A 24,882-nucleotide genomic window follows, 5' to 3' on the forward strand; every position below is an offset into this window, starting at 1 on the left:
AATTGAGCAGATAGAGCAGCCATTTGAGACAAACAAACTATGCCATGGACATGGTATTCATTGGGAATTTATCCCCTTTTTTGCTAAGCGAATCATTCATAAAAGCAATACTGATTTTTTGTGACCATATTCGTAACTCTTAAGTGTACATGACAATGTTCAGATGGGTAAATTTCACTTCTGAGTTGTTCACAAACTGTTTGCTTGGACTCTTCTCTCTTTGTATTAAATTTGGCAGGTTGGTGGCCTGCCAATCCCTTCCTAACTGTAAGTGGGGATCCCAGTTGGCTTCAGTAAACTCCCACTGTCCCAGTCATGAATGGAAACAATGAAGCCCCTTTTAGGTCAGAGGACAGAGGAGCTAAACAAGGAAATTATCCTTGTACTTGTTTGGAGACACTGGCCATCGGCCATGGTGCTTTGTCAGGTCAGCTGGGGCCTGACTGACCCACCCTGCTGAGGTGCTATTTGTGACTTCCAAGGTGTCTGCCCTATAGCACAGGGAGGCCAATTCCTCACCATGCTTTGCCCCTGGGTCCACTAATTGACCTGCCTCAGCAGAGCAAAGCACAGCACAGAGCCCTCAGTTATCCTTGCCTGGTGGCTCTGCTGGCCCTCCTTCTCTTGCTGACCATCCGGGAAAGCTGTGCCTTGGTTTTCCCCCCTCTGAAAAGCAGTTGTGAATCACTTTCACTCTCCAACTCACCCATTGCTGACTCAGTTTTCCCCCTTGCTGTCCCTGCTCCTGCCCTCTAGGTAGCCCTACCTCCTGGCACTGTATCCCCAGGGTGGAAGGGTGCTGCCTGCTCCCAGCCTGGTCTTAGGGCAACTGCAGAGGCTGAAGAAACACTGGGGACTGAGGCATCGTTATGGCAGGAGCATGCCTAGCTTCAAAACTTCCTTTGGGCAGCCCTGCATTAACTCCTATGCTATATCCCCACAGGATTTGCCCAGTACTGTCAGGGATGAGGCTGGTGAAGGGGCCTGAGGTATGATACCCCATACTGCTCCTAGGCCCGATGACCCATGCCTTGTTGGGGGTCTGTGTGTGCCAACACTGTGCAACCAGAGAGTGGCCACAACAAATGGAAGAGACGAGCACAGAATCCATATGTCCAAGATGGTGGAGAGGGTGAAGGAATCTGCTGCCCCTCCCGCTGAATAGACACAAGGCCCAGAGTGTCCCTTTCTGGCACCCCGAAGCGAATAACCCACTCAAACCCTTATTTCTGACAACTTAGCATGAGCTAAAAGCCAACAAGCTGTAAAGTTACAGCAGAAATATTGAGAGTGAATGAAAGCTTATGCTGTAATACATTTGTTAGTCTCTAAGGTGCCACAAGAATTCATTTTCTTCATGTAGTGGTAGCATGTCCTTGCCTGGGATAATGAGTTTCCAGAGGCATTTCAGGGTGTCTCCATTGGAAGCAATCAGTGAAGAGGCAGCTGAGCCATATTGCTTTGGACACATCTTTCAGGCAATCTTTTGATGCGTTTTGACAGTTAAGCCCAGATTTTGAGACATTTCTCTGCTTGGCGTTACAAGGGCTAAAGGACTTGGCTACACTGCCTTTTCAAAATTGACAGGTACTAAGCAGCCAGAGTTACACTGAAACTTAGATTGCTAAATTCCATTTTAAAAAATGATTTAGACACTTAGAAGCCTAAGTCACTCACGCCTTGTAATATGGAATGGAGCAACACCTAAATATCTTTAAAAATCTGGTCTTTAGTCTCTTTAGGTGTTCTGTAAAAGCGACAAAGAGTCCTGTGGCACCTTATAGACTAACGGACGTATTGGAGCATTAGCTTTCTTGGGTGAATACCGACTTCGTCGGATGCATGGAGTGGAAATTCCCAGAGACAGGTATAAATATGCAAACAAGAATCAGGCTAGGGATAACGAAGTTAGTTCAATCAGGGAGGTTTGAGGCCTTTCTATGTCATACGGGGTTCATATCTGGTTCATTCTATTGACACCTTCCTACATAACAAGACATTGCAGGAACTCCTGTATCCAAATCTTCAGTTGTCTCCTAATGTTCAGGACGGGGGATCTTGAGAAGTGTAGCAATGGAGAGTTAGCCCTCTAGGAAATGGTGGGTGTGAACAGCCATCACTCCTAACGAGAGGTGTGTAAATAGATTTTTCAGTTCACTGGAAATTCCAAAGATAAATGGTGGGGGAGAGGAACTGTTTGGGGTTGAACCAAAACCAAAATGTTGGTAAATTGAAAAGTTTAAAAAAAAGTTTCATTTTGGGTCAAAAGAAACATTTTGTTTGACCAATAAAGAAACATGTTGATTTAGTTTTGAGCAATTCTTAATGTTTTATTTTTTAAAATAAAATTAAAGGAAAATCAAAACAAAAATTTGTTTTCTGAAATTTTTAAAAGGTTCCTTCCCCCCCCGACCAAAACAATTCAGTGAAATCAACACTAAGTATATCAGTTTACCTGAATCTGCATTTTTTGCTGGGAAAAAAGTTTCAGTTGAAAAATGTCACCTTGTTCTAGTCCTAAACAATCACTGAACTAAGAGATTTAACAATATTCCAATTTCTGTTCTACATGCTCATGCAGTAAAGTTACAGGCCTCAATCATAACAATGCAATGGAAGGAACGATTCAGCGAGCTTTACAGCAGACACATTATCGCAAAATCAACCAGTGCGGGCTCTGGGGAAGTGCATGGCCAAATGGGTCCTACTACATTTTGTCACAAGATGCTGCTGACATGCCACTGCAGGACTGCTCTGGGCCTACAGCTGGAGTGAAGGGAGGACCCAGCATCTGTGGGAAGTCTAGCACTACCAGTGGTGCTGTGTTCCTAGGGTGAAAGCCAGTGAAAGGTTCCTACTGATTTCACTGGGACCTGGATCAAAGGCCACACAGATTTCGGAAGTGGCTGCCCTTTGTTCACCTATGCAAGATTCGTATTGGGAGTGGGGATAAACACCCACACCCTCCCTTACCGACCAATGGAACCAGTCCTGCATTGATCCATAATGAGAGACCTGTGATGTTAGCCTAGCTGTAATGACACAAAACCAAGACTCTGACATCTCTCTCAGAGCGGGCACACGGCAAAGCCAAACTATTCCTTTAAAACAGTATTCACTGGGAATTAGACTCTTTTTTGCTTAACAAATCATTTGTCAAATGAACCTCATTTCCTTTGAATGAATTTGGTATTTATAAGTATTTGGACAGTAGTTGGGCCAAATGGTGTTAATTTATGGTTTGTTCACAAGCTGCTCATCTTGACTATTTAGTCTTTGATATTTGTTCTTTTGTGAGACAAGACACCCAAGCCATATGATATACTTCCTACTCCCCACTTGAAGGGATGACATTTTTCACCTGGAGAATAATGAAAGGTGGGAAAGTACTCTTTCTGGGTCCAATTTTCAGAAGAATTTGCAATAATATCTGTGAAAAGTTTGGGGTTTGCAAACACTTTCATGAACACACCAGTGTTGAAACCACACAAAACAAACAACAGAACTCAATAGATCAGAGTGACCCAAAGTTCTTGCTTTGGTTGTAGATATATTCATCAATCCATTTTTTATTTTTGCTTTGTTTTAACTATTAGACCAGGCCTGGGAGCTGGGCTAACGTGAGTGAAGCAAACCAGTGTCTGTAATTCTTTTCTTCCAAGCTTACTTCAGCGTCTGGAGATTCCCCTAATTGTTATTGTGCATGGCATATTCTCACCTTGTCGCTAAGTAATTAAATGTGTGTAACAGGAAAATTAAGTTTTCAACTTGCGTCATTACAGAACTTTTTTTTTTCCAAAGAAGTTTTAATTATGCCCACTGGGCCTACACTAAGTATCTCCGGATGTTACCATGGCATCCCTGTGTTGGTGTTTATCTGGGATAAGAACAAGATTATATATATAAAAAAAAGTTATCATTAGACCCAAGTCCTACTTCAAAAGTTTCTAAAAGTTACCAACAATCAAAGGAAATTCTTAAAGAAACCTGCAACCTCCAGGATTTTGAAGCTCTGCTGGATTGTAAAAATAAAAGATGGAGATTCCATCTTTTGCGATGATTTGTTCTGACAATGCTGAAACACAGCTGCACTTGACTAGGAATCAAGCATTTGGCCCATTGTTCCATAAGTGCTCTGTCTGGTTTTGGTATATTTTAGCAAGGCCACAGAGTACATAACATGCTCATGTGCATCCAAAAGGTTGACAGTGGGGCTGGTCAGAAAATTGTTGTTAAAAGGTTCCTGTCTGACAATGACATATCAATTTAAATGATTTTTTTCATGAAATAATATCTCTTTCAGTGAAAATTCCCATGAAAAGACATCAGAAAATTTAATTTCAGAAAAAAAATGACAACTTTTTGTTCTGAAAAGTTCTCTACTTTATTTCTATTTTTATGATACTTTTATTATTTTCATCGTAGTGGTGCATAATTGTCAGGGTATGTCATAATGGGACAGCTCATGTCAGATTATGATAATATAACAGTCAACATTTTCATAGAGTCATAGAACTGGAAGGGACCTCAAGAAGTCATCAAGTCCAGTCCCCCGCACTCATGACAGGACCAGCACCAACTAGAACATCCCTGATAGGTGTTTATCTAACCTAATCTGAAAAATCTCCAGTGATGGAGATTCCACAACCTCCCTGGGCTATTGATTCCAGTGCTTAACCACCTTGACGTTGGAAAGTTTTTCCTAATGTCCAACCTAAACCTCCCTTGCTGCAATTTAAGCCCATTGCTTCTTTCCCTATCATCAGAGGGAAAGGAGAACAATTTTTCTCCCTCCTCCTTTTAATAACCTTTTAGGTACTTCAAAACTGTTATCATGTCCCCTCTCTGTCTTCTCTTTGCCAGACTAGACAAACCCAGTTCTTTCAATCTTCCCTCATAGATCATGTTTTCCAGACCCCCTAATCATCCTTGTTGCTCTCCTCTGGACTCTCTCCAATTTGTCCATATCTTTCCTGAAATGTGGCACACAGAACTGGACACAATACTCCAGTTCAGGCCTAATCAGCGAGGAGTAGAGTGGAAGAATTATTTCTTGTGTCTTGCTTACCACACTCCTACTAATGCATCCCAGAATGATGTTTGCTTTTTTGCAACAGCGTTACGCTGTTGACTCTTATTTAGCTTGTGGTCCACTATGACTCTTAGATCCCTTTCTGCAGTACTTCTTCCTAGGCTGTCATTTCCCATTCTGTTTGTGTGCATCTGATTGTCCTTCCTCGGTGGAGTACTTTGCATTTGTCCTTATTGAATTTCATCCTATTGACTTCAGACCATTTCTCCAGTTTGTCCAGATCGTTTTGTATTATAATCCTATCCTCCAAAGCACTTGCAGGCCCTCCCAGTTAGGTATCATCCGCAAACTTAATAAGGGAACTCTCTATGCCATGATCTAAATTGTTGATGAAGACATTGAAAAGAACCGATCCCAGAACTGATCCCTGCGGAACCTCACTTGTTATGCCCTTCCAGCATGACTGTGAACCATTGATAACTACTCTCTGGGAGCGGTTTCCCAACCAGTTATGCACTTTATAGTAGCTCCATCTAGGTTGTATTTCCCTAGTTTCTTGATGAGAAGGTCATGTGAGATTGTATCAAAAGCCTTACTAAAGTCTAGATATGCCACATATACCTCATTCCCCCTATCCACAAGGCTTGTTGCCCTGTCAAAGAAAGCTATCAGGTTGGTTTGACATGATTTCTTCTTGACAAATCCATGCTGACTATCACTTATCACCTTATTACCTTCTAGATGTTTGCAAATTGATTCCTTAATTATTTGTTCCATTATCTTACCTGGTACAGAAGTTAAGCTGTCTGGTCTTTAATTGTCTGGGTTGCCTTTATTTTCCTTTTTTATAGATAGGCACTCTATGTGCTCTCTTCCAGTCCCCTGGAATCTCCCCTGTCTTCCATGACTTTTCAAAGATAATGGCTAATGGCTCAGATATCTCCTCAGCCAGTTCCCTGAGTATTCTAGGATGCATTTCATAAGGCCCTGGTGACTTGAAGACATCTAACTTGTCCAAGTAACTTTTAACTTGTTCTTTCCCTATTTTAGCATCTGAACCTACCCCATTTTCACTGGCATTCTCTATGGCAACCTTCTAGGTGAAAATTGAAACAAAGAAGTCATTTAGCACCTCTGCCATTTCCACATTTTCTGTTATTGTGTTCCCCTCTTCATTTAGTAATGGACCTACCCTGGCCTTGGTCTTCCTCTTGCTTCTAATGTATTTGTAGAATGTTTTCTTGTTACCCTTTATGTCTCTAGCTCGTTTGATCTCATGTTGTGCCTTAGCCTTTCTAATTTTGCCCCTACATACATGTTTTATTTGTTTATATTCATCCTTTCTAATTTGACCTTGTTTCCACTTTTTTGTAGGACTCTTTTTTGATTTTTAGATCATTTGAGATCTCCTGGTTAAGCCAGGGTGGTTTCTTGCCATACTTCCTGTCTTTCCTATGCAGTGGATAGTTTGCTTTTGTGCCCTTAATAATGTCTCTCTGAAAAACTGTCAACTGTCTTCTATTGTTTTTCCCCTTAGACTTGCTTCCCATGAGATCTTACCTACCGACTCCCTGAGCTTGCTCAAGTCTCCCTTCTTGAAGTCCATTGTCTTTATTTTGCTGTTTTCCCTCCTACCATTCCTTAGAATCATGAACTCTATCATTTCATAGAATCATCGAATATCAGGGTTGGAAGGGACCACAGGAGGTCATCTAGTCCAACCCCCTGCTCAAAGCAGGACCAAGCCCCAATTTTTGCCCCAGGTCCCGAAATGGCCCCCTCAAGGATTGAACTCCCAAGACTGGGTTTAGCAGGCCAATGCTCAAACCACTGAGCTATCCCTCCCCCCAAAGCTGCCTTCCACTTCCACTTCATGATCAGTTTCCCCCAAGCTGCCTTCCACTTTCAAATTCTCAACCACTTCCTCCTTGTTTGTCAAAATAAAGTCTAGAACGGCCTCTCCCCTAGTAGCTTTCTCCACCTTCTGGAACAAAAAATTGTCTCCAATTCAGTCCAAGAACTTGTTGGATAATCTGTGCCCTGCGGTGTTATTTTCCCAACAGATGTCTGGGTAGTTGAAATCCCCCATTACCACCAAGTCCTGGGCTTTGGATGTTTTTGTTAGTTGTTTGAAAAACTCCCCATCCACCTCTTCTTCATGCTTAGGTGGTCTGTAGTAGACCCCCCTACTATGACATCACCTTTATTTTGTACCCCTTTTATCCTTACCCAGAGACTTTCAACAAGTCTGTCTCCTATTCCATCTCAACCTCAGACCAAATGTTCACATTCTTAATATATAAGGCAACACCTCCTCCCTTTTTTCCTGCCTATCCTTCCTCAGCAAGCTGTACCCTTCTATACCAATATTCCAATTGTGCGTATTGTCCCACCAGGTCTCTGTGATGCCAACTGTGTCATCGTTGTGTCCATTGACCAGAATTATGAGTTCTTCCTGCTTATTCCCCATACTTCTTGCCTTAGTGTTGTCAATGTTCCTTCCCCACTCTGAACTCTAGGGTACAGATATGGGGACCTGCATGAAAACCTCCTAAGCTTACTTTTACCAGCTTAGGTTCAAACTTCCCCAAGGTACAAATTAATTTTACCCTTTGCCCTTGGATTTCTACTGCCACCACCAAACTTTATCTGAGTTTCTGAAAAAGCTGAGTTTGGACATGTCTTTCCCCAAAAAATCCTCCCAACCCTTGCACCCCACTTCCTGGGGAAGGTTTGGTAAAAATCCTCACCAATTTGCATAGGTGACCACAGACCCAAACCCTTGGATCTTAGAACAATGAAAAAACATTCAGTTTCCTTACAAGAAGACTTTTAATAGAAGTAAAAAAAATCATCTCTGTAAAATCAGGATGGTAAATACCTTACAGGGTAATTAGATTCAAAACATAGAGAATCCCTCTAGGCAAAACCCTTAAGTTACAAAAAAGGACACACAGACAGGAATAGTCATTCTATTCAGCACAGTTCTTTTCTCAGCCATTTCAAGAAATCATAATCTAACACACACCTAGCTAGATTACTTACTAAGTTCTAAGACTCCATTCCTGTTCTGTCTCCGGCAAAAGCATCACACAGACAGACACAGCCCATTTGTTTTTCTCCCTCCTCCCAGCTTTTGAAAGCATCTTGTCTCCTCATTGGTCATTTTGGTCAGGTGCCAGCGAGGTTATCTTTAGCTTCTTAACCCTTTAGTGGTGAGCGGATTTTTCCTCTGGCCAGGAGGGATTTTAAAGGGGTTTACCCTTCCCATTATATTTATGACAAGTATACAGACATTTAAGATACTGATTTGATTCCCCCCACCCAGTTCTGTCTTGTCTCTTGTTGATCCTTGCTATTACAGCCCATGCTCCCCCCAATTTCTGACCCTTCTCCCAGGTCTCCATGTGTTTGACTTACCTGTGCGCTTTGGCCTCCTGCCACCTTCAAACCTACTTTAAAGCCCTCCTCACTAGGTTGTTGAATCAGGCTGCTGAAGCTTCTTCTCCCCTTCCCCATCCAGCCTGCACCCCTTTAGCTCGGCTCCTCACCCTTGTTCCTGCCAGTCTCCCTCCAGCTAGGCCTCTTGCCACCCACTGGGCAATGATGTGGAAGAAATCATAAAAACATCACTGATAGTTTGCAAATGACAAAGAACAGTAACTTCAACAAAGTTAAGATCAGCATCCTACCACTGTGAGAGCAACTCTATGGAGGTTTATTTTAACAAGGAAGCAATGAGTCAAAAACGGCCTAATGACAAAACTGAGGAAATTAAAAGACTTAGACTAAACATGGCAACGACTCAAGCAGCCATCATAGATTCCTAGATGTTACTTGTCCCCCAAACCACAAAACAAGAAGTGGGAAGGAAGAAAAAAAAAGAAACCCCACAGCTGAGTGTGGCCGAATGGCAAAACTCAAGGAAATTAACTGGGCCAAACAGGTATCCTTCAGGAAATGGAATTCTACTCCCCAGGAAGCCAACAGCACATTCACAACAGCACGTAAAGTGTAAGACGGACATCAGCAGGGCTCAGAGGGAATTGGAAAAGAAAGTAGTCAAGGACCTAAAAACAACCAACTGTAAATTCTTTCATGCTATTGGGAAGACCGTCAGAGAATCAGTGGTGCATGCAGTGTAGCCATGTCAGTCCCAGGATATTAGAGAGACAAGGTGGATGAGGTGATATCTTTCATTGGACCAACTTCTGTTGATAGACAAGCTTTTGAGCCTTTTGAAGAAGAACTCTGTGTGACTCAAAATCTTGTCTCTTTCACCATAATGGCATGGAACCCACCTCTCATGAGCACCCCCTTCTGGTCAGGTGTGTCTTCACTTCTCCGTTTATGGTGACCCTCTCTGGCAGTTTCTAGTGACTCAGCCCTCTGGCCAAGTCACAGTCTGCATGGAACACAACTCTGACATCTTCAGGGGCATTAGTCCAACAAAGTCTGTATGCGCTCCTGGCACTGGTAGGGGACCATGCCCCCAGAGCTTACTCCCTGGAGACTTTTCACCTATACTGGTCTGTCTGGCCTTAGGGAAGTTCTATATAAAGTGGGGGAAGCAAACAATGAGTGTCTTCAGCTGGCTTAAGAGACAGCCTCCCCACCACACAGAGATACCTGAAGGCACCTGGAAACAAAAGGACTGTAACCACAGGGGTGGGTGAGGCCAGGCTGGACCTAGGTCAGAAAAGGCATCTGACATGAGAAGGATTTTACCTGAAGTAACAACTTGGGGTGAGAAGTTAACATTTGGAACTGATTTCTGAGTGTATTAATCTTAGCCTTGCTTGTGTTTTTTTTTATTTTGCTTCGTGTCTTACATTGTTCTGTCTGTTGCTACTTAAAACCGCTTAAATCCTACTTTTTATGTCTAAGAAAATCACTTTTGTTTATTTATAAACTCAGTGTAAATAATTGTTAGCTGGGGGGGAAACATATCTCTCTATCGGTGATATGGGGGGGGAACATTTATCTTTTTACCCTGTATAAGCTTATGACAGAGTAAAACAGATTTATTTGGGGTTAGGTCCCACTGGGAGCTGGGTGTCTGCGTGCTGGAGACAGGTATCCTCCTGAGCTGGTTTCAGTCTAGATGAGCAGTTTTGTGGGCGGAGCCCGGACCCTTGGTCTGTGTTGTAGCAGACTGGCTTGTCTGGCTCAACAAGGCAGGGTTCTGGAGGCCCAGGCTGGCAGGAAAAATAGGCTCAGAGGTAATTTGAGCCCATCAGGTGACAGTCCCAATGAGGGTCTCTGTGACCGAACCCAGCACACTATGCACTTGGGTTTCCTGCATTTCCAAAAAACATCCCAGCACTTGAGCGATGTGCTGTTCCAGTCTGGGTTGCTCTCAATCTCTCCTTTCAAAGTTGTTCTACTGTGGATAACTAATTAAATAACTACTGGAACAGAGACGTGAAGTTGAGCATCTCACCCTCGAGGCGGTTCCCCTTTTCCACCAGCTTATAGAATCATTCTCTCTCTCTGGCCCTGGGATACTTCCCATGTTTTGTCCACTGATCTCAGTTGGGGTCTGCAGACCTTGTTGGAATACAAACAAATTAATCATAATAACAATACAATAATGAAAAATACAGATTCAAGAATTGGTTAGGAGTTTATTCATTGCTCTCCTCAGCGCGTCCTTCACCTCCATGTTCCTCAGGCTGTAGATGAGGGGGTTCAACATGGGGATCACCAGCATGTAAAACACTGAGGTCACTTTGTCTCTGTCCATGGAATAGCTGGAGGTGGGGCGCAAATACATGAAGAGGAAGGTGCCATAAGACAGGACCACAGCGGTTAAGTGGAAAGAGCAGGTGGAGAAGGCTTTGCGCTGGCTCTCGGCAGAGCGGATCTGCAGGATGGTGGAGATGATATAGACATAGGAGAGGAGGACAGTCACAAAGCTGCTCCCTGTAATGCAGCTCGTCAGAGCAAACATCACAATCTCATTGATGCGGGTGTCAGAACAGGAGAGCGCCAACAGTGGGAGGACATCACAGAAGAAATGATTGATGATATTGGAGCTGCAGAATGACAGCCGAAATGTGCAACACGTGTATATCATTGAATCCACAATCCCCACAGTGTACACCACAGCCACCAGCTGTTTACAAAGGTGCCTGGACATGGTGACCGTATAGAGCAGCGGGTTACAGATGGCCACATAACGGTCATACGCCATCACAGCCAGCAAGAGGCACTCAACATCTCCAAAAACAATAGAGAGATACATTTGCACAGCACAGACTGTGTAAGAAATGCTTTTCCTCTCAGCTAATAAATTCAGCAGCATCTTAGGGGAAATTATCAAGGAAACGCAGAGGTCACAGAAAGACAAATTCCTGAGGAAAAAGTACATGGGGGTGTGGAGTCGGGGATCAATAGTGATTAAGAAGATCATCCCCCCATTCCCCAACAGGGTGATACCATAAATCAGTAGGAACACCACAAACATGGGGACCTGCAGCTCTGGACGATCTGTCAGTCCTGAGAGAATGAATTCAGTCACCTCCGAGTGATTTCCCTCTTCCATCTCCTCTGAACAGAGATCAGGCTGCTGCAGAGCTATGGGCCGGTGGATGGTGCGGAAAACCTGTCCCTTCTCTGTTATGAAGTAAGGGAAGATAAATGGAGATCAGTTTCTCAATGGACATCAGTACCCGCTCAGGGAAGGGCTGAGTCCACAGAGCCAGATGTTCTCAGCTGGTTATTCCAGGTGTTCGATAAAATGCACACGCTCTGCAAATACAATGAGACACAGGTTAATCATGCCCCCCCCCCACAAAAACTCCTGTTCACTAATCCAAACTAATCCAATCCTTAGCTAAAGAAGGGGTGAGAGTAAAGGAGTGTCAATCTTTCCACCCTCTCTGGGCAAGGGGAGCTCTGTGGCTTGGCATGTCCGTTTCGGGTAAAGTTGCTTACTGTGCTAATTAAGCTTTTTGGCATTTACTTGAGCCTCTATGAAAACCCAGAGACATCATGGAAAGCCCTGACTTCAGTGACTAGGTAATTGCCTATTTTTTCCAACCAAGGAGGTCGCTCCTTTAGCTGAAGGGGTAGGAGTTGGGGCTGAGGCTTTTGATGCTGGAGGTCTGGAATTCAATAGCTGCTGATCCCCAGGGTGTCTGTATGTGTGTGTGTGACTGTAATTCAGGACAATAGCACGTACCTGCTGAGAAGAGAGAAAGAGAGATGTGTTGGTGTTTCCTCGTCCACAGAAACTGCCAGTTTGGAGCATTCAGGAAGTTTTATACGAAGATGTGTGATCTATGGGACGTGATTCCTGAAGCAACTGGGAATACCTTAGCTCAGAGAGACACAACACCGAATTCATGCATTCAGTGAACCAAAGCCACCCTCGCTAAATTGGTGCCCTGGGGATTAATTTGACCTACTCTTTCTTACTGTGTAATTAAACTGATGCAATTTCTACCAGAGTTACAGAGTATGAGGTTAGGGGTATATTTCATCTTGCTGTTTTCAGTGCAACCTGGGTACTGTGAAGAGCTGATCCACTAAGGGTTTTTTTTGTTTGTTTGTTTGTTTTGTGGAGACCAAAATCTTTTAGCTGAAAACTTAATATTTTGACTTGGAAGTACCACGGGGGTTCCTCAGACACTCCACACCACCAATCTCTTCCATGGGCCAGGCTCCCAGGCTGGACGACATCCCCCATGGTGCATGATGGTCTCTCCTCTTGCTGAATTGCCCTGGAACATCACCAGAGTCCCACAGACATGGTTTAGGGAGGAGAGGTGTTTGGTATTTTGATGGAAAGCTTATAATTTCGGGAGAAAAGATCATTTCTTGGAAAAAATAGTTCAATGGAAAATCCAATTTCCTATCAGAAAAACTTCTGAAGAAAAATTTTCAACCCGCCTTAGGTAGAAATATGGAATCAAAGGACCAGAAAGTTAGATACAGGTGAAACGTACTAATTGTTTGCCACTGTAGCTGATATCTTCTCAGTTATTCCTGGTTCCAGAGTAACCTCATTGTCCTGGCCCCAACAGGTGGAATGTAAAACCTGTAAGACACGTAAGAGTACATCAGATTATCTAGCTATTTATAGCATGCCAATCACCATAGTATCCTATGTCCTTCCCTTGCTAGGTTACTCCCCAAAGTAGGAAAGATAGGTTCACCCATTTTGTTTGATGGAGACCACACGATGACCAGAGGGGCTCAGGGGGAGGCCACAGCATGCTACAGACTTGTGCAGTTCACAAAACTGTCCATCTTGCATGCATATGATCTGCACACAGAGCTCAGCTATAAAATGCTAAATAAATCCTTGAGTCAACTAAAAATAGTCATGCTCTCCTCACAAATATTAATAATATTTGTATAATGTATGTGAAGTTATAAGATTACACTGTATCATGTTATTAATACATGTTGAAAACGGAGGCTGGCAAACTGGTCTGTCTTAAACAAAGATATGTGTGCGCAGGTTAATTTTGTATCTAAACAGTACCTAGAGTCATCAAGCAGGAAGGGAAACAAAGGAAGCCCAAAAAAGTGAGGAAAAAGCAGCAGGGAATATTCTTCTACATAGACATTTTGTCTTCTGGTAACCAGGTGGAAATGTTTTTCAAAGGCGGGGTAGGACACTAAAAAGAAGGCACAGAAATCCCAGGGCACCGATCTCTGTCTCTCTCTCCCTCTTCCAGTTGATTCACTGCACCTGAAGGGATAAAGGAAGCCGCCATTGGACTGGGGGAGGGGTCCTGACCTAAGAAGTTCGGTCAGTGAGACTGCTGAAAGCCTGTGGTGTGGAAACTTTTGCATTGTATTTCACATCATTTGTTAACTTAGGCACAAGTTGCATTCTAGCTTTATTTTTATTCTAACCATCTCTGATTTCTATGCCTCCTTATTTGCACTCACTTAGAATCTATCTTTGTAGTCAATAAACTTTGTTTTATTATTTTATCTAGTCCAGAGTGTTTAAATTGAAGTGTCTGAGAAATTAAGTTGCAGGCATGTTAGTGCTATTAAAGAAATAATGGACAATGTAGCTTGTATTGTCCAGGAGATGACTGGGCAGGACAGGACGTACATTTCGGAGGGAAATCGAAGACTGGGGAGTGTGTTGGGGTCCCCCTACAATAAAAGCAAGGGTGGTGAGAGCCTGAGTTTAACCCAACTATTCCTGGCCAGGCTGTAGTTACACACACATGCTCAGGGTGTGATTTGCTTGCCAGACGGTGGTTTGTGAGTGGCCCCGGTGGAAGCCACTTCACCAAGGCATTGCAAGGTTGCAGGCAGGTGTGAGACTGCTGCTGATTAGTCTGTGTTGGACCCTGGTATGTCACAGCCACTAACCTAGGAAATATCCCAGTGACACCAAAGGTGTGGTGCTGACTGAGAGTAGTGTTTGATTGACATGAAAGGGTGAGGTCTCCACAGGGATGGGCCCATGCACCGATCCATGGCTGCAGATGTACAAGGCCTTTGTGGTCATCACCTCCCCCCAAGAAGATCCATGGCAGGCCCAATGATGACTCTTCCCTTCTTCACTATGGTAGTAGAAATTATCCCCCAAGGGTTGCAGGCTTGGCTGGTACTATCTGTGCTCCGGGGCATGTTGGTGCCCCCTTCTCCTAAGCATTGCCAACCTGTGAAACATTGCAGGGTTGATTGTATTAGGAGGAAAAACTGATGATAAAAGTCAGCTATATTCTTTGGTATAATCCATGTGGAGGGAGGAGGGGGAGGTTACAAAGAATGTACGCAACGTCCTGCTTCCCTGAACACCAGTAGAGACAACCAACGACCAGCAGTCTCTGTATTCAGAAACTCCCAAGTCTGTCACTCCAGGTCTGTGCCCAGGAAACACTATGCCCCTACTTCCTCTAGGAGTCATGCTCATAATCCTCCTCCTGGCTTCTCTGACTCCTGTGACCCACAGGTGCCTGGGGAGTCCTCATTGAAAATGCCCTGCTCAGGGCAGGCTGCAAAAAGTAGAATATTCCCCAAACTGGTGGTTAACCCTGAAGATCTCTGCAGCATCTCTACAGATGCTGCTACAAAATATCTCTGAGCAGGCCAGCTCCCTCCCGATTCTCCTGTTAAGTTTATCTATTTCCGATAACTTATAGTCCGTGAAACAGAGTGTGACATTGCACTGCATAATGCTTCATAGAAATATGCTTATGCATGTAAATACGACACAACTGGAATATGTTTTATGCTAGATATGCCCTGTAACGTATCTCTGCAAAGCTTATGGTCTACTGGAGATATTCATCCTATTTCCATGAATGTATCATTTTTGTATTCGAAATTATGAAGATTGGCAATGTAGTTGTTTCATTTTAAGTAGCCTCAGTGAAGCAGTTGGTCAGCTTCTTGAGAAAAGACTATTCTCTGTAAATGCTCAATCAAAAAACACTTAAGCTAACAATGAACTTTGAGAGACGCCAATCCACATCTGAGCTTTCCTGGAAATGTGGCGTCGGCCTGTAAGGAACTGAGTCATGAATGGACATGTGACTTGCCCCTGTGACTCCAAAACTCCATCTTGGAGCTGGATTCTGCATAGGAGAGGGGAAGGGGTTTCCACCCACAAGAGAGAGACTATATAAGTCCCTGGGGAAACCCCTCCATTTTGTCTTCAGCTGGCACAAAAGATAGCCCCTCCACCCAAAGGAGATGCCTGAAAGAAACTGGAACAAAAGACAGTAACTACAGGGGTGTGAGTGATTGCTGGACCCACACTAGTAGGAAGTCTCGTCTCTAAAACAGGCTTATTGCAACATCTTTGAGGCTGAGATTTACCTGCATTTAGTTTTCACTGTAGTAGGCTTACACTTACATGTTTTATTTTATTTTGTTTGGTAATTCATTTTGTTCTGTTATTACGTGGAACCACTTAAATTCTACTTTTTCTATTTAATAAAATCACGTTTTACTTATTAATTAACTCAGAGTATATATGAATACCGGGGGGGGGGGCGGAAACAGCTGTACATATCTCTCTATCAGTGTTATAGAGGGCGAACAATTTATGAGTTTACCCTATATAAGCTTTATAAAGAGTAGAACGGATTTCTTTGGGGTTTGGACCCCATTGGGAGCTGGGTATCTGAGTGCTGGAGACAGGAGCACTTCTTAAGGTCTTTTCAGTTAAGCCTGCAGCTTGTGGGGGACGTGGTTCAGACTTGGATCTGTGTTTGCAGCAGGGAAGTGTGTCTGGCTCAAACAAGGTAAGGTTCTGAAGTCCCAAGCTGGCAGGGAAACAGGCTCAGAGGTAATCTAGGCACATCAGGTGGCAGTCCAAAAGGGGTTTCTGTGACCCAACCCGTCACACAGAGTTTACAAATAAAATTGCAAAACAATGTGGGAGGCGGCGAACGACAGGACAAGAACCGATGGACTTCAATTGCAGCAAGGGCAGTTTAGATTGGACATTAGGAAAAACATCCCAACAGTGAGGGTGGCTAAGTACTGGAATAATTTGCCCAGGAAGGTTGTGAGATCTCCACCACTGGAGATTTTTAAGAGCAGGTTAGACAAACACCTGTCAGGGATGGTCTAGATTATATTTAGAACTGCCATGAGTGCAGGAGAGTGGACTAGATGACCTCTCGAGGTCACTTCCAGTCTTATGATTCTATGATCGCACAAGGAGCCCTGCACTGGGGGTGGGGGAGGTCAGCCTGAGCAGTGGACAGGGCAAGGGACATGCACCTGCCTACACTTGACATTCGGCTCCACTGTACCCCCCACAACATGCGCACACACACAGTGCCCACTGCACACCAAGCACACACAAACAAACACACACAGTGTCCACTGCACACCAAACACGCACACACAGAGACAGACTGCCCACTACACACACAGCCTGACACTGACCTCAGTCAGAATACAGAATAATCTCTACTGGGACAGCTGCAATATTTCCAACTTGCCTGAACAAAAAGAAGCGAAGGGGATTCTGCTGCCCTGGCAGGGAGATAGGACTAGATTTCCCAACTGGTCTCTTCCAACAGCAGCTTCTCTGAGGCCTGGTTTATGCTTAAAAATTAGATCAACAGAGCTCCGTCACAATGGGAGGGAAACTTTTCACACCCTGTGCGAGGCAGTTAACTTTCACTGACCATCAGTGTTCTTCTTCCATTCAGCTAGCGACTGCCTCTCGGGGATGTGGATTAACTAAATTGAAGGAAAAACCCTTCCATCAATGTGGAAAGCATCTACACTACGGCGCTGCTGCACACCATAGCTGAGTCAATGTAATGGCCCTAGTATAGACATTCCCTGAATGGATGTGGGAGTTTCCCCCCTTCCTATTAAAGCGATTTTTCTCTCCTATTCCTGTCACTCTTCTCCCTCCCTTCAGAAAGCTCTTTCCTTCTTTTGATAAGTAAATATGTTCAGAAAAGTTAAAATTTCTCCTCTAAGGATCATTCTTTACTTCCCTTCCCGTGAATGGCTCACTGTCATTTCAATTAAAGGCTGAAATGTTCTGAAACTGACTTGTTTGCCCATGACTTGGTGGTATCTCTTGGTTTTTCCTCCCTTCACTTACAATCAGTTGAGGATGGAAGCAGTACCTTCTCAGAACAGGAAAAATCAGACTAAAATTTGAACTTTCCCCTGTTTGCTAACCACACCAATGTTACCCTTAATACCTCTGGAGCTGCTTTATGGGATGACTTTGAGATTTGCTTCCTGGAGCATCTTTACTCCCAGGACTACAGGTGTGCACACACATGCTATTAATGTTGTTGCCTTCCTTGTGAAATAGAGTACAGAGGGCCAGAGCATCAGCTGGTCTGGATCGCTCTCTCTTCTGTGAGGGCTTTTGAATATGATACAAAACTGAGGTGACTGTATTCCACTTCATGTGTTGGTCACCTCTCCAAAAGTCTCTTTAAGTAATTTCCAAGTGTTGTAAGTATCTAGAAATGGGTGAATTTCTTCTGGACTAATCATAGAATCATAGACTTTATGGTCAGAAGGGACCATTATGATTGTCTAGTCTGACCTCCTGTACAACGCAGGCCACAGAATCTCACCCACCCATTCCTGTAACAAACCTCTAACCTATGTCTGAGCTATTGAAGTCATCAAATTGTGGTTGAAAGACTTGGAGGTGCAGAGAACCCTCCAGCAATTGACCTATGCCCCACGCTGCAGAGGAAGGCGAACCCCCCCCAGGACTCTGACAATCTGCCCTGGAGGAAAATTCCTTCCCGACCCAAAGTATGGTGATTAGCTAAACCCTGAGCACGTGGGCAAGACTCACCAGCCAGGCACCCAGGAAAGAATTCTCTGTTGTAAGATCAGATCCCACCCCATCTAACATCCCATCACAGGCCATTGGGCGTATCTACCGCTAAGAGTTGAAGGTCAATTAATTGCCAAAATTAAGCTATCCCATCATATCGTCCCTTTCATAAAATTATCAAGCTTAGTCTTGAAGCCAGATATGACTTTTGCCCCCACTGCTTCCCTTAGAAGGCTCTTCCAGAACTTCACTCCTCTGATGGTTAGAAACCTTCATCTAATTTCAAGTCTCAACTTCCTGCTGGCCAGTTGATATCCATTTCTTCTTGTGTCCACATTGGTAGTGAGCTTAAAGAATTCTTCTCCCTCCGTAGTATTTATCCCTCTGATATATTTATAGAGAGCAATCATATCTCCCCTCAGCCTTCTTTTGGTTAGGCTAAACAAGCCAAGCTTCTTGAGTCTCCTTTCATAAGACAAGTTTTCCATTCCTCGGATCATCCTAGTAGCCCTTTTTCTGTACCTGTTCCACTTTGAATTCATCTTTCTTAAACTTAGGAGACCAGAACTGCACACAGTATTCCAGGTGAGGTCTCACCAGTACCTTCTCTAATGGTACTAACACCTACTTATCTCTACTGGAAATACCTCGCCTGATGCATCCCAAGACCGCACTAACTTTTTTTCACAGCCATATCACCTTGGCGGCTCATAGTCATCCTGCGGTCAACCACTACTACAAGGTCCTTCTCCTCCTCTGTTATTTCCAAATGATGCGTCCCCAGTTTATAAGAAAAATTCTTGTTATTAATCCCCAAATGCATGACCTTGCACTTTTCACTATTAAATTTATTAATAATGTATTGGACAAAACAATGCCATTGGGGTTGACCTGAAACTATTCACAAAAGTCTCCTAATAGCCTTGTCCCAAAACAATGTGTGTCGGAGAGGAGGATTTAGGTGCCGGTCGCAAAGCAGCCACCAGTACGAGGTGGTGATGCTCCCTCTCTTTGTAATTTTTAGCTCAATAGTTAGGCTGTTCACCTGTGAGGTGGGAGATCCAGGTTTAATTCCCTGTTCTGTCCAGTGCTGGGCAAAGATGTGCACTTGGCTTTCCTGTATTTCCAGAAAGCATCCCAGCCCCTGAGTGATGTGCTATTCTAGTCTTTGGTTGCTCTCAATCTCTCCTTTCAAGGTTGTTCTATGGTGGAAAACTAATTAAAAAAACGCTGGAACAGAGACATGAAGTTGAGCATGTCGGTGCCCCGAACCACTTGTCTATAGGGTCATTCTCTCTTTCTGGCCCTGTGATTCTTCCCCTGTTTTATCCACAATGCAACAGCTTCAACAGGAGAGACTGAAGCCATATCTACACTACTGGCTCAATCGGGACTACTGCGATAGATTAAATGGTCTTGATTGGGCAGGTCTGGGGAAGACATGCTAAATCGACGGGAGAGCTCTCACCTGTTGAAGTCTGTACTCCACCTCACTCAGACACTATGTTCCATCATGTATCTTCCTCAGGGCTGGTCTACACTAACGCTGTCTGATTATCTTTGTTACACTACTTCAGTTATGTAACACTCCAGTTGACTTAGCACGGTGTGGATGCCACTGTGAGTCAGACGAACTTAGACAACTTGAAGTAGCGTAACTGAGATCAATTTACAGCAGTAGCATAGACCAGTCCTGAGAACGATGCAGGACAGAACATAGCCCAGTGGCCAGGACATTGTCCGGCAATGTGGGAGACCCACTTTCAAATTGCTTCTCCCCATTCGACAGAGGGGGAATTCACCTGGATCTCCCACTTCCCATGGGAGTGATCTAATCACTGGGTTAAAGTCTACAAGGGAAGCAGCACCATTCCCACCTCTTCCATTCCCATCTCTTTTGTCAGTGTGGCCCTACATTGTCTTTGCTTTGACATCAAAAAGTATCCAGGAAGGAAAGGAAATGTTCCATTTCTGGTCATGCTAAATAGTTCCTTCCACCCCACAGGACATTTCTGTCAATGTTTTCAATTTGCCAAACATTTCAGGAATTTTCAGATTTGGTTCAGGTTGAACTGAATTTGTTTTTCAATGTTTTCTAACCACCCATGAATGCAAAAATCAGCTATTGGCCCAGCTCTAGCCATTTCTCACTCTCCGCAACCCGAGCTGTACAATTCCCAGAATCCCTATTCTTCAGAGTCCATAGGACTTACCCGCAGAACTAAGAGTAAGACCTCATAGCGAACCTGCTCCTGTGGTATAAACATCGAGTATCTGATATGACTTTTTCTTTCTGTTTAATTTATGTGCTCAAGAAAAGTCACCCTTCCCATATTACTTTGTATTCAGTTCAGTGCAGATTCTCACAGTGGACGCACACACACCACGTTCTCTTTTGGATATGTTACCCTTGTTCTTACTTATTTTGTTGCTCCCTTAACTTAAAATAAAGGCCATTTTCATGGAAATCACCTTTCTCCTCCACATGCGTGGATACAAACCAGGCGACAATCTACACAAGAACCCCTCAGAGGACGTAAAGGGCTGCAGAGGATCAGGAGGGTGCAAGGTGCAAAACTCCCTTTCTTTCAGCCATAGAAATCACACACTTCATACTTGCAACTGCATAACCCTACCAAACCCACCACAAAGCAGAAGGAGACAGATTTGATTCCCCCCTCTTCTTTCCCAATACAAATACATCTATGCTTTCAAAGTGTTATGCAGACAAAACAACACAGGATTGTTTCACGGGACAAGACAAGATGTCACGTGTATTATAACACAATTTGATTTATGACCAATAACTAATATCTAATACCTATGTATACACACACACACACACAGACAAGTGATTTCCATTATGTTTTAGCCTTTGCTTAGGGAGAGCGGGGTCTCTCCTGCACCGCAGCAGCCACTGAGCTGGGGCTGGGAAGGAGGGCCATCTCTCTCCGGCACCCGTTGCCCTGGAGCTGGAGAGAGTCGCATCTCTTTCCAGCTGGTGCAGCCCTGCACGTCCCAATTTCCCCTAACTCCCTATCTCACCCAAATGCTCCCTCACCTACTCCCTATTCCTCCCAAGGCCACCACTTCATCTTATGCATGCATCCTCTCCAGGGTCCAGGTGCATGGCCCTTCACTCCCTCATGTATGGCCAACCAGGCACATACCTTAGAGGGAAATGTGGAAATGACCCTTCTGAATGGAATCACTATTATAAAAATGGCGTGTTGGATGATGGTGGTACAGGTTTTGACACATGAGAGGAAAAGATTGATTTTTATGGTTTCACACGCAAAGAGTAGCCTTAAACTTTCTATGCAAATGCCTTTTATTTCACAGGGAAAGAGCAATTCAAGAATGAAAAATAGTAAATTCCCCGTGAAAGAGGGGACAATTTAATTTCTGTGCCCTTCCATGCTGGGATCTCTTCAATGCATGGCCAGGGATTTCATCTTGTGAAATGACCCAGTTGTAACATTAACAGCTCCTATGCATTGCAAATATCCATTCTCTTCCTACAGGTCTCAGGAATTGGGATTTTTTTTCTGAAATAGAGATGAGCCCTTCCTGCACAGTCTCCTGCATGGAGATGTTGCTAGTGGCAGCCTCTTGTCCTTGCCCAGCAACCTGGTGAAGCTAGGGAAGAGAGAATGTGCATCCTACCCTGCCTTATAGTGACATCACACAGGCATCATTAGATCTTCTACATTCCTCAACTTGTGCCTCCTGAGGATGCTCGGGGCTTGTCTGCACTGCGCCTAGGTCTGCTGGATATGAATAGACTTGCTTAAAGAGGTAACCATGACATGGATACTACCCATGAGACCACATCCCCTGCTGCTGTAAATGGATGCCTCTCCCTGGGAGTCATTGGGCCAGATTCGCAGATGGTGTAAATCACCTTTGCGCTGTGGTTTTTTGGAGGTGGGAGGGATGGGAGTGAAGAGTTTCATGGCGATAGAATAAATTGACATTCCCGCAGACTTTAAAGGGTGTTACTGTGCAATCTAGCAGTTGTTCCCATGGAATTTGTTCTGATTGTGCTGCTGATTACATAGGGCTATGGGTGTGGCTACCCCTGTTTGGTATGCTTCACAGACAGGAGTCCTCTCGCATTCTATGTTTGATATGATCGAATAGCTGACTTTTTTCTCTTGTATTTGGGAGAGTGTAACTTGTGGTAGGGGTGGAATTGTTTGTGTGGATTTTTGTTTTGTTTTGTTGGCTTTTTAAAGTATGACTTATAATGTATCATTTGAAAACTCATAATTTGCTGATCATTATTGTCCTGATAAAATACATGTGGCAACATTGTATGTGAAGTTATAAGATTACATTGTATGGTGTTTTCTGAAAACATCCACTCAATGTGCAGGGGTAGTCAAAGAAGTGAACAAACTGTTGGGAATCATTATGGAAGTGATAGATAATAAGACAGAAACTATAATATTGCCTGTATATAATATCTTGAATACTGCCACATCTTGAATACTGCATGCAGATGTGGTCGCCCCATCTCTAAAGAGATTAATTGGAAAAGGTTCAGAAAAGGGCAACAAAAATGATTAGGGCTATGGAACGGCTTCTGTATGAGGAGAGATGAATAAGACTGGGACTTTCTAGCTTGGAAAATAGATGACTAAGGAGGTAGGGCGATATGATAGAGGTCTACCAAATCATGACTGGTGGAGAGAAAGTGGATAAGGAAGTGTTATTTACTCCTTCTCATAACACAAGAACTAAGGGCCACAAAATGAAATGAATAGGCAGTAGGTTTAAAACAAACACAAAGAAGTATTTTTTCACACAATGCACAGCCAGCCTGAGAAATCCTTGCCAGAGAATATTTTGAAGGCTAAGACTATAACAGGGTTCAAAAAAGAACTAGGTACATTCATGGAGGATCGGTCCATCCATGGCTATTAGCCAGGCTGGGCAGGGATGGTGTCCCTAGCCTCTCTTTGCCAGAAGCTGGGAATGAGTGACAGGGGATGGATCAGTTGATGATTACCTGTTCTGTTCATTCCCTCTGGGGAACCTGGCATTGGCCACTGTCAGAAGACAGGACACTGGTCTAGATGGACCTTTGCTCTGACTCAGTATGGCCAGTCTTATGTTCTTAAGTTCTTATTAATACATTTCATACTGAGGTTGGCAAACAGGTCTATCTTTAACAAAGAAATGTGTGCTCTGCTTCATTTTATATTTAAGCAGTAAACAGAGTTATCAAGCAGGAATTGAAACTAAAGAAGCTCAAAAAGATGAGGAAAAAGCAGCAAGGAAACATCCTTGCACAAGGACATTTTGTCTCCTGGTAAAGAGGTGGAAATGTTTCTCAAAAGAGAGATAGGACTTTAAAAAGAAGTGGCAGACATTCCTATGCACCTCTCTCTCTCTCTCTCTCTCTCTCTCTCTCTCTGCCTGTTTATTCACTGCATGTAAAGGGATAAAGGAAGCAGCCATTGGACTGGGGGAGGGGTCCTGACCGAAGAAGTTTGGTCAGTAAGACTGCTGAAAGCATGTGGGGACAAAACCTTTGCTTTGAATTGCACATTGTTTGTTAAGTTAGGCACAAGTTGCATTTTAGCTTTATTTTTCTTGTAACCATGTCTGACTTCTATGCCTTATTATTTGTACTCACTGAAGTTTATTGACTACACAGATAGATTTTATTTTATTGTTTTGTCTAATCCTGTGTGTTTAAACTGAAGTGTCTGGGAAACTTGCATTCCTTAAGGAGTCCTTCACCTCCATGTTCTTCAGGCTGTAGATGAGGGGGTTCAGCATGTAAAACGCTGAAACCATTTTGTCTGTGTCCATGGAATAGCTGCAGGTGGGGCATAAATACATGAAGAGGAGGGTGCCGTGAAACATGACCACTGAGGTCAAGTGGAAAGTGCAGGAGGAGAAGGCTTTGCGCCGGCCCTTGGCGAAGTAGAGCTGCAGGATGGTAGAGATGATATAGACATAGAAGAGGAGGACAGTCACAAGGCTGCTCACGACAATGCAGCACATGAAAGCAAACATCACAATCTCATTGATGCGGATGTCAGAGCAGGAGAGCACCAGCAGCGGGGGGATGACACAGACGAAATGTTTGATGATGTTCGAGCTCCAAAGTGACAGCTGAAATGTACAACATGTGTGTATCATTGAATCCACCAACCCCACAGCGTACACCCCAGCCACCAGCTGTTTACAAAGCTGCCTGGACAGCCCATGTGATTTGTAATGTACCTTCACAAAGGAATCCCTCGAATAGCTAAAAAGTCAGTATTGGAGACTACAAGAGGCATCCTCCGCGCAGTTGTGAGACACACATACACGCCGAATGTAAAGGAGAAGACAGCATTGCTGTATAGAATGAGGGACTGAGTCGTCATTCTCTTACATACAGGTTTTACACCACTGTTACTCAATTGTCATGTGAGGACAAGATTGTCTAGTGGATTGGGCACTTGCTGCGCACTCTGGATTTTGGGGCTCAGTTCCTGGCTCAGCTGCAGACATCCGAGGTCATATAAGGGCAGACATACCTCTCTGAGCCTCAGCTTGTCATCTGTAAAACGGGGATAATACAGCCAGGGAT

General features: G+C 43.9%; 1 protein-coding gene across 1 annotated transcript; it reads right to left on the reverse strand.

The window, feature by feature from the left end:
- Positions 1 to 10,640: 10,640 nt before the first annotated feature.
- LOC141989865 (olfactory receptor 8U3-like) lies at positions 10,641 to 11,579 on the reverse strand. Its single transcript, XM_074956787.1, has one exon. The coding sequence runs from the start codon at positions 11,577 to 11,579 to the stop codon at positions 10,641 to 10,643; it is 939 nt and encodes a 312-aa protein (XP_074812888.1).
- Positions 11,580 to 24,882: the final 13,303 nt, after the last annotated feature.

The sequence above is a fragment of the Natator depressus genome, chromosome 6, assembly GCF_965152275.1.
Source record: "Natator depressus isolate rNatDep1 chromosome 6, rNatDep2.hap1, whole genome shotgun sequence".
In the NCBI taxonomy this organism is placed as follows: domain Eukaryota; kingdom Metazoa; phylum Chordata; order Testudines; family Cheloniidae; genus Natator; species Natator depressus.